The sequence below is a fragment of the Gekko japonicus genome, unplaced genomic scaffold, assembly GCF_001447785.1.
Source record: "Gekko japonicus isolate JY-2015 unplaced genomic scaffold, Gekko_japonicus_V1.1 scaffold442, whole genome shotgun sequence".
Taxonomy (NCBI): domain Eukaryota; kingdom Metazoa; phylum Chordata; class Lepidosauria; order Squamata; family Gekkonidae; genus Gekko; species Gekko japonicus.
The window spans coordinates 320,045-330,803 of record NW_015174288.1 but is presented as its reverse complement, the minus strand read 5'-3'; the positions used below and the strand labels follow the sequence as shown (position 1 = coordinate 330,803).

At 45.0% G+C, this 10,759-nt stretch overlaps 1 protein-coding gene across 1 annotated transcript in view; it reads right to left on the bottom strand.

Annotated features, from left to right (window-relative positions):
• The window catches only part of ABCC2 (ATP binding cassette subfamily C member 2), a 36,843-nt gene extending 26,441 nt beyond the window's left edge, over positions 1-10,402 (bottom strand). Inside the window, exons 1-10 of the mRNA XM_015423999.1 lie at positions 10,361-10,402; positions 5,796-5,969; positions 5,320-5,460; positions 4,692-4,826; positions 4,218-4,340; positions 3,800-3,855; positions 3,279-3,514; positions 2,816-2,981; positions 1,652-1,829; positions 1,069-1,323 (exon numbers count right to left, since the gene is read on the bottom strand). Coding sequence (XP_015279485.1) covers positions 1,069-1,323; positions 1,652-1,829; positions 2,816-2,981; positions 3,279-3,514; positions 3,800-3,855; positions 4,218-4,340; positions 4,692-4,826; positions 5,320-5,460; positions 5,796-5,969; positions 10,361-10,402 — 1,506 coding nt within the window. The remainder of the gene's footprint in view (positions 1-1,068; positions 1,324-1,651; positions 1,830-2,815; positions 2,982-3,278; positions 3,515-3,799; positions 3,856-4,217; positions 4,341-4,691; positions 4,827-5,319; positions 5,461-5,795; positions 5,970-10,360) is intronic.
• Positions 10,403-10,759: the final 357 nt, after the last annotated feature.

Genomic DNA, 10,759 nt, shown 5'->3' with positions numbered 1-10,759 from the left:
TTGAAACCTTTTGGATAGGTTGTCTACAGATGGGGGTTAAAAAGTTATTGGTATGGGGACACTCTCTTTCTCCTTTTCAGTGGAGCCAGGCAGAAGCTCAAAGGAGGTGCCCAGAGACCAGGATGGACTGGCTGAGGGTGAATAAACAAACAATCCAGATAAGATGGAAATATTAATGGTGCACCCCAATTGATTTGGGTCTTGTCAGTTGTCCACTGAGAATCAGGTTAGGTATATAACTTGGTTGAAGTGCTGGATCTGGTATCGCTTTTGGATTCCCAGTCATCAACTGAAGTTTTTAGCAGCATAGACCAACTACAGCTACTGCTACTCCTAGAAAATGACAACATGGTCACTTTGAGAGATGCTTGGATTACCTCTGGACTACTTTGACTTGAGGCTACCCGTCAAGGCTGCCTAGAATGCAGCACCCCTTTTCATTGTAGGAGCCAGCTCAGCATGGCGGTGGCTCTCAGTTTGTTTCTGGACACAAACTCAAAGTGTTGGCTTTATTCTTAAAAGCCCTGAATGGTTTTGGTCATATTTTCTAAGGGTATGTCTCCTTCCTTAACAGGGCTCATAAGTTAGTGGTAATTGCATGCATAAAGAACCAAGTTCTGTCTCTATCATATACAGGGTTTTTTTTTAAAAGGATCTCAGCAAAGCTGCTGCTAGTTAGTTAGACAATATTGGCTGATATGGACCAATGATCTGACTCCTTAGAAAGCAGCTTCGTACATATAGCACCCTGATGGTCCAGTGCCACAGAAAATCAAGGGCAAATCAGTTTCTGACCCATAAGAGTTCCTTTTCTCCTTTCATATACAGAAAAGACAGATCCCAGATTGTAGAGTTGAGTCTTCTGGGAAAGCTCAGTAATTAACAGCCAGAAACAGGCTTAGTTACCCTTCCTCAGGCTGTACAACTGTAAGCATCATGAGGCACTGAGGGGGTACATGTGGGGTTCGCAGGACCTAAGGAGCAGAGAGGTGTAAAAAGACGGATAGGGATTCTGGGGATGAGGACAGGGAAGGGGTAGGTTCTCCTTAAGCAGAAGCCTGCACTAACCTGGATGGCCCGGGCCTTGGTGACCAGCACAGCATTGATGGGGAGAAGCAGCACCATGACTCCGATCCCAGCAAGCATGGATGGGCCCAACTCTCCCCACAGAAACACAATAGACAGTGCAATCTGCAGTGGAGATGACCACAGCTGGTGCACGAAGTTTGTAAAGTCCATAAAACGCTGGGCATCTGCGGACATCAGGTTCACTGTCTCACCAACAGTAGATTCCTTGCGCATGACATTGGAGACTGTGAGGGCCTGAGTGCAGACACAATAAGAGGGGAGGTATATACTGTAGCTGCCATGAGGACCCAAAGTACACAGCACCAAATGGAGAGAACAAGAGTTTGAAACACAGTGCTGTAACTGTGTGTGATACAGGACCATGTCTGAAGGGTGAACCCCATAGCAGACAGACTCCAGAAGAAGCAGATGCATACTTCTCTTCCTCCGCCCTAGTTCTGCCATTGCTATAGGCAATACCCACAAGGAACCCTGTCTATCCCACTGACATCCATTGATGCCACTGACTGGCTAGCAACAGGAAGAAGGAAAGAATCTATGCCAAGTGAAGAAGCCTGCTAACCTTCTTATAGATGGCAGCCATAAGTGAGGTGCGAACATTCATGCCCAGGTTGAAACAGAGGAGGAAATACTGCTGCAGACAGAAAGTCTGCACTTGCGCAGTCGCAAACAGCAGCACTGCATAGAGGTAGCCGTGCCAAATGTAGGCCTCTTGATCCGACACAAAGGAGATCATCAGCCTGTAACAGAAGGCAACCATGAACATCAGCCTCACTGCAACCCATTTTTCGACCGAACCCTGCATGTCAGCTTCCTGTGTCCCCCCCACCCCCACACACAATTCAGGTTCTCACCCTATCCCTGCACAGTCAGGCTCTCGAAGGCACTGCTCTGGTAAATCCACAGACCAACCCATCACTACTCCGCAGTGAAGGGGCCAGACCAATTTCTTAAATGGAGTAAGTTTTACTACCTACCTCCTGCAGTGAACATCTATTATGGTCATGTCACCAACTATTACATTTAGGCTTGGAGAATTTTTTAAATCCCAGCCATGGGCTCAAAGAGTGGCCATAGGCAAGTCACTGCCTTCAGTCTGTTCTTCGTCTATGAAACTATCTTAAAGTAGAAATCAACATAAGGACTCCATATAGTTTAGGGCAGCGTTCCCCAATGTGGTGCTCATGGGCTCAATGGCTGCCAGCAGTACTTCCACTGGCACCTGTCAAACTTTTCAGGAAGCGGGCAGGGCCATTGTAAGGCAGGGCCTGTTATTGGCTGCCCTGATTCAAATGGTTTTCCATGAAACAGCAGCCACTGCAGGATCAGCCTTTCCTTTAATTTCCCCCTCTCTGTCTTTTTTCATGTACACTATCACTTGAGTTGCAGCCCCTCCAGTTAAATATCTATAACATCAGCCTCATTATCCAAAGGACAACCTGTCTTTAAAAAAATGGAAGTTTCAGGCAAGTAAAGTTAATTCTAGTATTGGGTGGGCAATCTCAAAACTGTGAACTTTTCAGGGTGACACTAAACGTGTGGATAAAGATGGTCATTACTATATATACTGAATTATGAGAAGTGGTGGACACTTATCAAAGGTTCTCCTAAACTCCAAGGCCAATGCATTCCCTCCCTGCCACAAACACACACACACTGGTCTCTCAACCCCACCTTGATCAAAGTCCAAGGACAACCTAAAAAGAAAACCTTGAACTAGACTCACTTCAGCAACTGTGGGCTCACAAACACCAGCAAGTCATACACCAGCTTAAAAGCCACTGATTTCAGAAGGTTCTCAGCAAAGGTTTCCATCAGAGCAACAAGCAGCCAGGACTTTGTGTAGTCTCCTCTGGCATCTCCTTTGACCCTCTTTTTCTTCTGTTTTTGGTCTTTTTCTTCCTGAATTCAGAACAGAGTATGGAGTAGTGAAAACCCTGCCCTTCAAGGTTAGAATCTGCCCCTAACGGCCAGCAACCCAGCCTACCTTGGAATCAAACAGACCGAGTTTTCAGGTTGCATGAATCACAGAGAGCCAGCTATCCTGTTGAACCCCATACATATGGGTAAACTGAGGTGCTACAGGAAAGGGATCCTATGTGTAAGATTTCCCTCATTTCCTTCTTCACCTCAATCAGAGTGGGGAGTGTTTGGGAGTGAAATGGAGGGCTTTCAGTGGTCAGCATGACTTACCAGAACCAATGCGTCCTGACTCTGGGCCTTGCTTAAGCCATTCCTTTGGTCATTAATTGGTGACCTATGTCTCCTCCTGCGGTGCCGGATCTCCAGTTCCCGCCGGGCCTTTTTAATGCCAGCTTGCATGTTCTTCTCAAATGTGCCTGAAACTAGACTTGTCTTGTCTGCATCTTTCAAGTCCCATAGGTCATCCATCTCCAATGGCTTCTTATAGCCTTTCAGCAACATCCTATAAGACACAGTAAAGCAGTGAGCACAGAACAGAGTCAGGAGGGCTACTGAGACACAGCAGGAACAGAGTAAAGGGTCAAAACAAGAGCTTGGCAAGAGGATTCACCCAGCTGCCATTACTTACAGCCAAACCACAATATGGCTTTCTTTGTTAGGGCCTTCAGACCCAGAGTCCTTGGATTTTCCCACACAGAATCAGTTTGCCCTAGCTTCAGTTCCAACCCAGAGACTGCTGTTCTCCCACACTGTGATATATTTACTGTTTCCATCCAGATCTGCCTACCTGTTGTACCAGTGGAAAGTGATGAAGCTCAGGAAGGAAGCTGTGATTTCTGGGTTCTGAAAAACAAGGAAGGCAGAACTCCATGGTGAAAATTTCAGCGGACACCTGTGGTGAGGAGCAACTCCTTTGACCTTTACCTTTCAAATCAAAATCTTGACGTTACGAAAGGCTTTGTTTGGAGACCACACCCACCTCACGGTGCATCCTGAGAGCCAGGTATGGCTACTGCAATAGAAAGCTTTCCAAGGAATGCTCATAGATACTGGGTTTCCTCATCCTATCCAGCCCCTTCTGAGAGCCTCCTCAAGCTGGAGAGACACGGGCATACTATGCAGAATAACTGTAGCTATTCCCATCTCAAAGGTGACCCCCCCCCCCCAAGTCCACAAGGATGGAAGGTGATGCCAAAGACTCTTACCTTCTTTGCAGCTTCCTTCATTTCAGGGGCAATGTCAGAAATTGCAGAGATGATCACCAAGAATAATTGAATCCCATAGGAGAGAATGAAGAGGCAGAAACGCGGTATGTCAGAGATGGAGCCCTGCAAGAGAGGAAAACCCTTGGGAATTACGAGTGGAAGAACCAAAGGGTGAGCTGTACCTGCAATGGGTGCAAAGCCCACATCTGCCCAGGCAGCCGGAGCCAAGCAGTAGGATACTCCAGACTATGGCTTATTTTTGGCACAGACATTTCTTTCTATGCTTTGCTGCCTGCCCTAAACGAGAGGGTGAACAACAGTTTCTGGGTTAGCTTAAGTGATTGTGGCAAGAAGTGCCAAAGTGCGGGCTGGGCAGGAACAGCTGCCAGAGGACCCTTTGCTGAGGCCACCTCCTCCTTGGCAAATGGATCCCATTCTGCGCAGCCTAGTCTCTCCTATGCGTCTTCTACTGACCTGAACTGCTTGCCGAATCAGAGTCTGCAGCTGAAACATGCCGCAGAGCACAGAAAGGATGAGGAAGAGGAAGAGAGTCCATGAGTCTCTGCGTGTGCCAAAGCGACGACTATAGTGGATCAACAAAACAAGTAGCTGCAGAAAGACAAAGAAAATGTAGAGGCCTAAGGTTGGATTAATGGTTAGGAAACAGAAGGAGGTATTCCATATATTCATTGTACCAAGACAACTTGGACTTAAAGGTCTCAGCACACTGAACAGGCTCATCTTAAAAGGGCTCAGAACCACAGCTTAATTGCCTGACACAGAATGCTCGGTTTAGAGAAAACCTAAACCAGAAGTTTTTCAGGGCAAACTGATCATAATATCTCATATTGTTAATGTTGAAATTAAAAAATCATCTCAGCTGCCGCCACTCAATCCAGAGCAAAAATCACACAGTGCTCAAAAATCCACCTCCACCTTCTGGCTTAGGTCACCTCCTCAGCCACCATGCCCGGTCAGAACAGGGCTGCAGCTGAAAACTGTGAGCTGGAGTCGGGGGGGGGGGGCACCAAGGAACTCACAACCTTTTTCAACTCCCACTCAAGGAGCAAAGTTTAACTGTCATGCAGCCAGTGGTCCTTACCCAAGTGATGACATAGAGTACAGGATTTGTGTATTGGACAGCAGGAGTTTGACTGGTAGCGGTTGATTGTTGCCCTAAGTCTTGGACAATGGTGAAGATCAGCTCAGTTAGTGCCAACAGTAAGAGAAGAATAGTCAGTGCCTGAAGAAAGTAAAAACAGAGAAATTTTGTTGCCAGAAGGGTCCAAAAGAACAAGGCTGCAAGTAGCTTCCAATCAGCTTCCTGCAGTGCCTGCAGGAAAAGATCCCAACCATCTATGAAGTAACAATGACCGCACTAGCAGCTTCTCCAAGAGCACCATTACATGCCCTACCCTCCACTAGTTCCCTCCCTTGAAAGACACCTCCAAACCTATTACACCTTGCACCTTTTCTCCACTTCCCACCCCACCATCACCAATTAAACACAGACTCTTGGTGCCTGGTTGAAGCTGATCGCCCTCTGCCCACCCCATTACAAACCCTCTTCTCTCCCACCTGCTTAGTGAAGTAAATGCGAGTGACTGATGATTTCTTTCTCTTGGATCTGCACATAGGGAGAAGCTGCCATGGACCAAAGAGCCAGACAAACCCCAGAGGGACCCAGGTGAGAACAGTCTGCTCAAAGCAGAGTGGCAGGTCAGCATCGTCACGATCCAGGAAAGAGGAGTTCTGAAGGTATCAAAGACAGACAACTGAGGCTCCTGTCATAGGCCCAGTTCTATTGCAGTCCTTCACCTGCCCAAATATTGGCTGGTATGCCACACATATCTGTATCACACACCACTATCCCTTATCCTTAGCTATATATGTTAATCCCACCCTTTCAGCAAGGATCTCAAGGTACTGTGCATGTACTGGGGCTCTGGTCTGATAACAACCATGGTCTTATCCATAGCAGTCACAACAACTCCAGTTCCACAGCATTTGTCATGAGTTTGCCACAATGTGCCACATCATCTTCAAGAACTAACCTCATTTGCACAACACATCTCAACACAACCCCAGTACAGATGACATTTGTTCTCTGTTACAGGATTTTCTTTTTGTGCTGTATGATCGGTTGGTTCATGTCTACCTTTATTTACATCCATGATGCACCCCACCCATTTCCCACCCTCGGAGACATGGTTTTCTCTCCATTTCTCTGTCCCTTCACTGACTGAGCAGCCCAAGTAACATGTTTTCTTCTCCCTTGAAGAAACTTTGGCTGTCCCACCCTGTCAGTAAGACATGGTAGGATATTGTCACCCATGTCTTCACAGGTGATGGTTTCTGTTAACCAGTGTGATAGATACTGCATTCAAACCCCATGATCTCTGTCAAATAAAATGGAATTTGGCTTAACTGTATGTAAATGGTAGTTGGATATTAAATTCTGGAGGCACTGGAAAAATTCAATCAGGAAATATGGTTCCTTTAAAGACAGCTTGTCTAGTAGAATCCAGAGAGGTAGATCCTACCCCATCCTACCTCTCCACTGAACCAAGTTTATTATTTATTTCTTAAAATGTTTTTAAACCATCTCTCCTTTTGGCTCAAGTCTGAAACCCTCCGTCAATCTAAGGAGCCTTCCTCCAACTTCAGTGGTTCTGCCATTGCAAGAAGACTCCTTGGACTGGAGAAATGCTACTTGGAAGTTGGCTGGATTCCCCCTAGAGACTGCAGGCAGAGATGTGAAGGCCCAGGGGGGAAAAAACTGGAAAAACGCAGGGGAAAGGGTCCCCCCCCCCATTTTTTCCTGAGAAAATTCTATTTTAATTTTTTTTTCAATGGAAAAACTGGGGCTCGGTTCCCTCTGAACATTTTCATGGACAAAAGGATTTCCACCAATAGATTGTGTCATCCTCGCCTCCCTGCTACTCCAGCTCTGAGTGTCTCTCAAAATACAGCTCCCGGGGAGAAAGGGAACCCCCAGGATCAGCATGAGCTCTGCAGAGACTGGAATTGGCAAAAAAAATATATATCCACCCACCCACTCCAGTCAGCAGAAATCCTCCACATCATCTGACCCTTGAAATCTGGGAGAGATCTTGGGGGGGGGGGGGTGAAATCCCATGAAACATTTCCTCTTTTAAAATGAGTGAAAAGCTATTAAAGACAAGGTGTTACGTAAAACTTTCATGCTATATATTTTGAGTAACAACCTACAGCACTAAAACTTGTTAACAACTGAAAGGTTGGTGCTAGCCAGTTGTTGGGGAAAAAAGTAGATTGGCTGAAAAGGGATGGGATGCACTGAAGTAGCCAAAACTAACTGCAATGGGGCGGGGGGAAATCACAGGATGGGAAATTTACTGGATTCCAGTATTATGCTAAATTGAAGTGGAAATTCATAACTAAGGGTTAGTTTAGATGTTAGTAGCAATAATTATCATTTGTAGGCTTGGTTGGTGATTTAACGTTTCAATGTATTTATAGATGTCTGTGTATTGTATCTATCCGTTGTTATATTGAAAAGAAATAAAAAAAATATACAGGATTAGATCACGAAAAATTTTGTATATACTGTAAACATACACAGCTTATTTTCAAAAAGAACAGTAGGTTTTTATACCCTGCTTTTCTCTACCCTAAGGAGTCTCAAAGCAGCTTATAACTGCCTTCCCTGTCTCTCCCCACAACAGTCACCTTGTGAGGTAGGTTAGAGAGAGCTGAGAGAACTGTGAGTGGCCCAAGGTCACCCAGCAGGCTTCATCTGGAGGAGTGGGGAATCAAACCCAATTCTCCGGATTAGAGTCCACCATCCTTAACCACTACACCATACTGGCTGATCATTGTTTAAATGTGACAGACTAATTTTGTCCCCTGTTCAATAAGCTATAATGTGTATGATGACAATACACTACTGAAGAGTTCAGTGTTTCCAATATTATAAAGTTTAACTTAATATTCAAATTTGTTGCTAGTCCTATTGTGACTGTCTTTCTGCCCAAATAATACACTTTTTTGTGTACTACAAAAGCTGTTTTCTGGTTCCAGATTTTATGTTTTCCTACCTCTCAGATGGCAAAAAACTAAGATACATATGCTAAGGTAGCACACAGTGCAGAAGTTTTCAGCTGATTCACTCTCTCAAGTATTTGGTATATTTTAAACGCTGCATTATAAATTATGCATTTTATGCTATTAAAGCAGCAAAATAAATTTCAGCTCAATACAAAAGAAAGTATTTCAATTCCCCCCCAAAATTTCCAAGAAGCTTCAAAATTTCTAGAAATTACATTTCTACCCACAGTTTGAGATTATTTAACACAAACAGGCCTTTAGAATTTGCTTTGACAGCTTGAAATTTCTTACTGGAGAGGTCAGCATTTCAGGCCCCCAAAACACACATAAACATAATCAGGGAAATGACAAAGCAGTTAAAGCCAAGTTAGGCTTTCCTTGACAAGAGAACCACTGTTGGTAGATGGGACAGTTCTAGAAGAAAGCAGAGGCAGCTCAGACAGCTCCATTCATGAGATATAGTTGATCAAACACATTCCTATGTGTCCAGGACTCCTTAACTACAGTCACTCAAGACGCTCCTCAAATTCAAAATTCCATGCCCAGAAACCCTGCCAATGTTTAATTTTGTTACAAACACAGCCACCCTTCTGGAGTTTCTTACATGCCCTGGGTTGCTGAGCTGACACAAGTCAGTGGCTCAGATCTGCTTTTTGAGGAGCGTCTTGAGTGACTGTAGTTAAGGAGACTCCTTATATCTGCTAGCAAAACTACATGCTCTGATATACAATGTGGTACCTCTTGCCAACCCGAGGGTGTAGAACTTCAGGATAATGCTGCCCTAAGACAAAAGCTCTTTAGGAAAATACCAAAAGGAAGATTAGGCTAGAAACTATTCCCAGACATGTCCACATTTCATGGGCAGAAGTTAGCCCTGTTCACAAGTTACAGTGAATGTACATACAATCTGTGTATGGTACACACTTGAGTTTTCTTTACACATGTTGAGTAAGGTCAACGTATGTACAGCTGAATGTGTGATTGAAACCACACATTCATCCACGTACTGGTCCCCAGTGTCATTTGTAAAGTGAACACACGTTGGCTGTTTCTTACAAACAGCATGTATGTACTGTAATGAGTGAACCAGGCTAGTATTTTATATGGAGGGAATAATAAAACACATTATTTCCCTTTTCCTGCTACAAGCTGAAGTAATACTGTCCTGTAAGGAAATACCTTATGGTATTTCTAATCATTCAAGTCAGCCTTTTCTAACCACACCATCTCCTTCTCCACAAGAATTATAAATCTTAAGAATACAAGAAGAGCCCCACTGGATCAGACTACAGGTCCATCTAGCCCAGCATCCTGTTTCACATAGTGGCCAGCCAGTTGCCCTGGAGGGGCAATAAACAGGGCACAGAGGTCAAGACCCTCTCTCCTGATGTTGCCTCCTAGCTTTGGGCTTTAGAGGTTTACCACCATCGCTAGCAGTCACTGACAGACCAATCCTCCAAGAATTTATCTAACCCCCTTTAAAAGCCACCTATGCTTGTGGCCATGATTACATCTAGTGGCAGTGAATTCCACAATAAAATTACTCATTGACTAAAGTAGAATTTTCCTTTGTCAGTCCTTTATCTTCTCTCCTCTACTTAGATAACAGATTTAGCCAAGGTTGCCTGCATGAGTCGTCACATTTTGTCTTGACATAAGCCTAACATCTTCCCTCATTTTTGACACCCACTCTGTCCTTGAAGACACTAGATGTTGAGAAAGACATACTAATGAAAGCAGGGAGAAAACTTCCTAAAAGCGGAAAGAGCAGGGGAGGAGGCTTGTCACTTACCAAGACAGGGGAAAAACTCCCTTCCAAAGATCAGCACGCAAAGATGGTTTCTTTACCTTACCAGCCGTACAGACCAAAGGGCTTGGCTTTTGTTGTGCATGCAGACTACACAGTAACATCCCCGGCTATTCCAGTTCCCAAACAGCTCTAGCCAAGGCTCTCGTCCATGCTCTCACACTTCAGGGCATGCTGTGGAGCTCAGATTGGTAGAGGTTCACTGTGTCAACCCCTGCCACAAACTGAGTGAGAAGCCACCACTTACCCAGAAAACAGAGCCACAGAACTGCTCCAAGGCAGCTGCCATGATGAGGCACTGTCTCCTCTTGCTATTGCCCAGCTGTTGAATCAGCCACAGGAAGCTGAACAGGGCAAAAGTCCCACACGCCCAACACTGGGGGGTCCAGAAACAGTCTCTTGATGACAGTTCATTAATTATTAACTCCTCATGCACATTCAGCCCCTTGGAAAAAAATCATGAACTCAGTTTGCCTGGATGATGCAGCTAGGGAAGTTGGGGGGGGGGAGTTCCCAGAGGTTCCAGGGGAAAGAGAAAATAACACAGATTCCAATGGAGAGCAGCATGTTGCCCCAGGAGAAGTGATGCCTTGGGATGCTGCTGCCACTAATCTGACATGTAAATAAGCCCTTTTTGTTACCACAG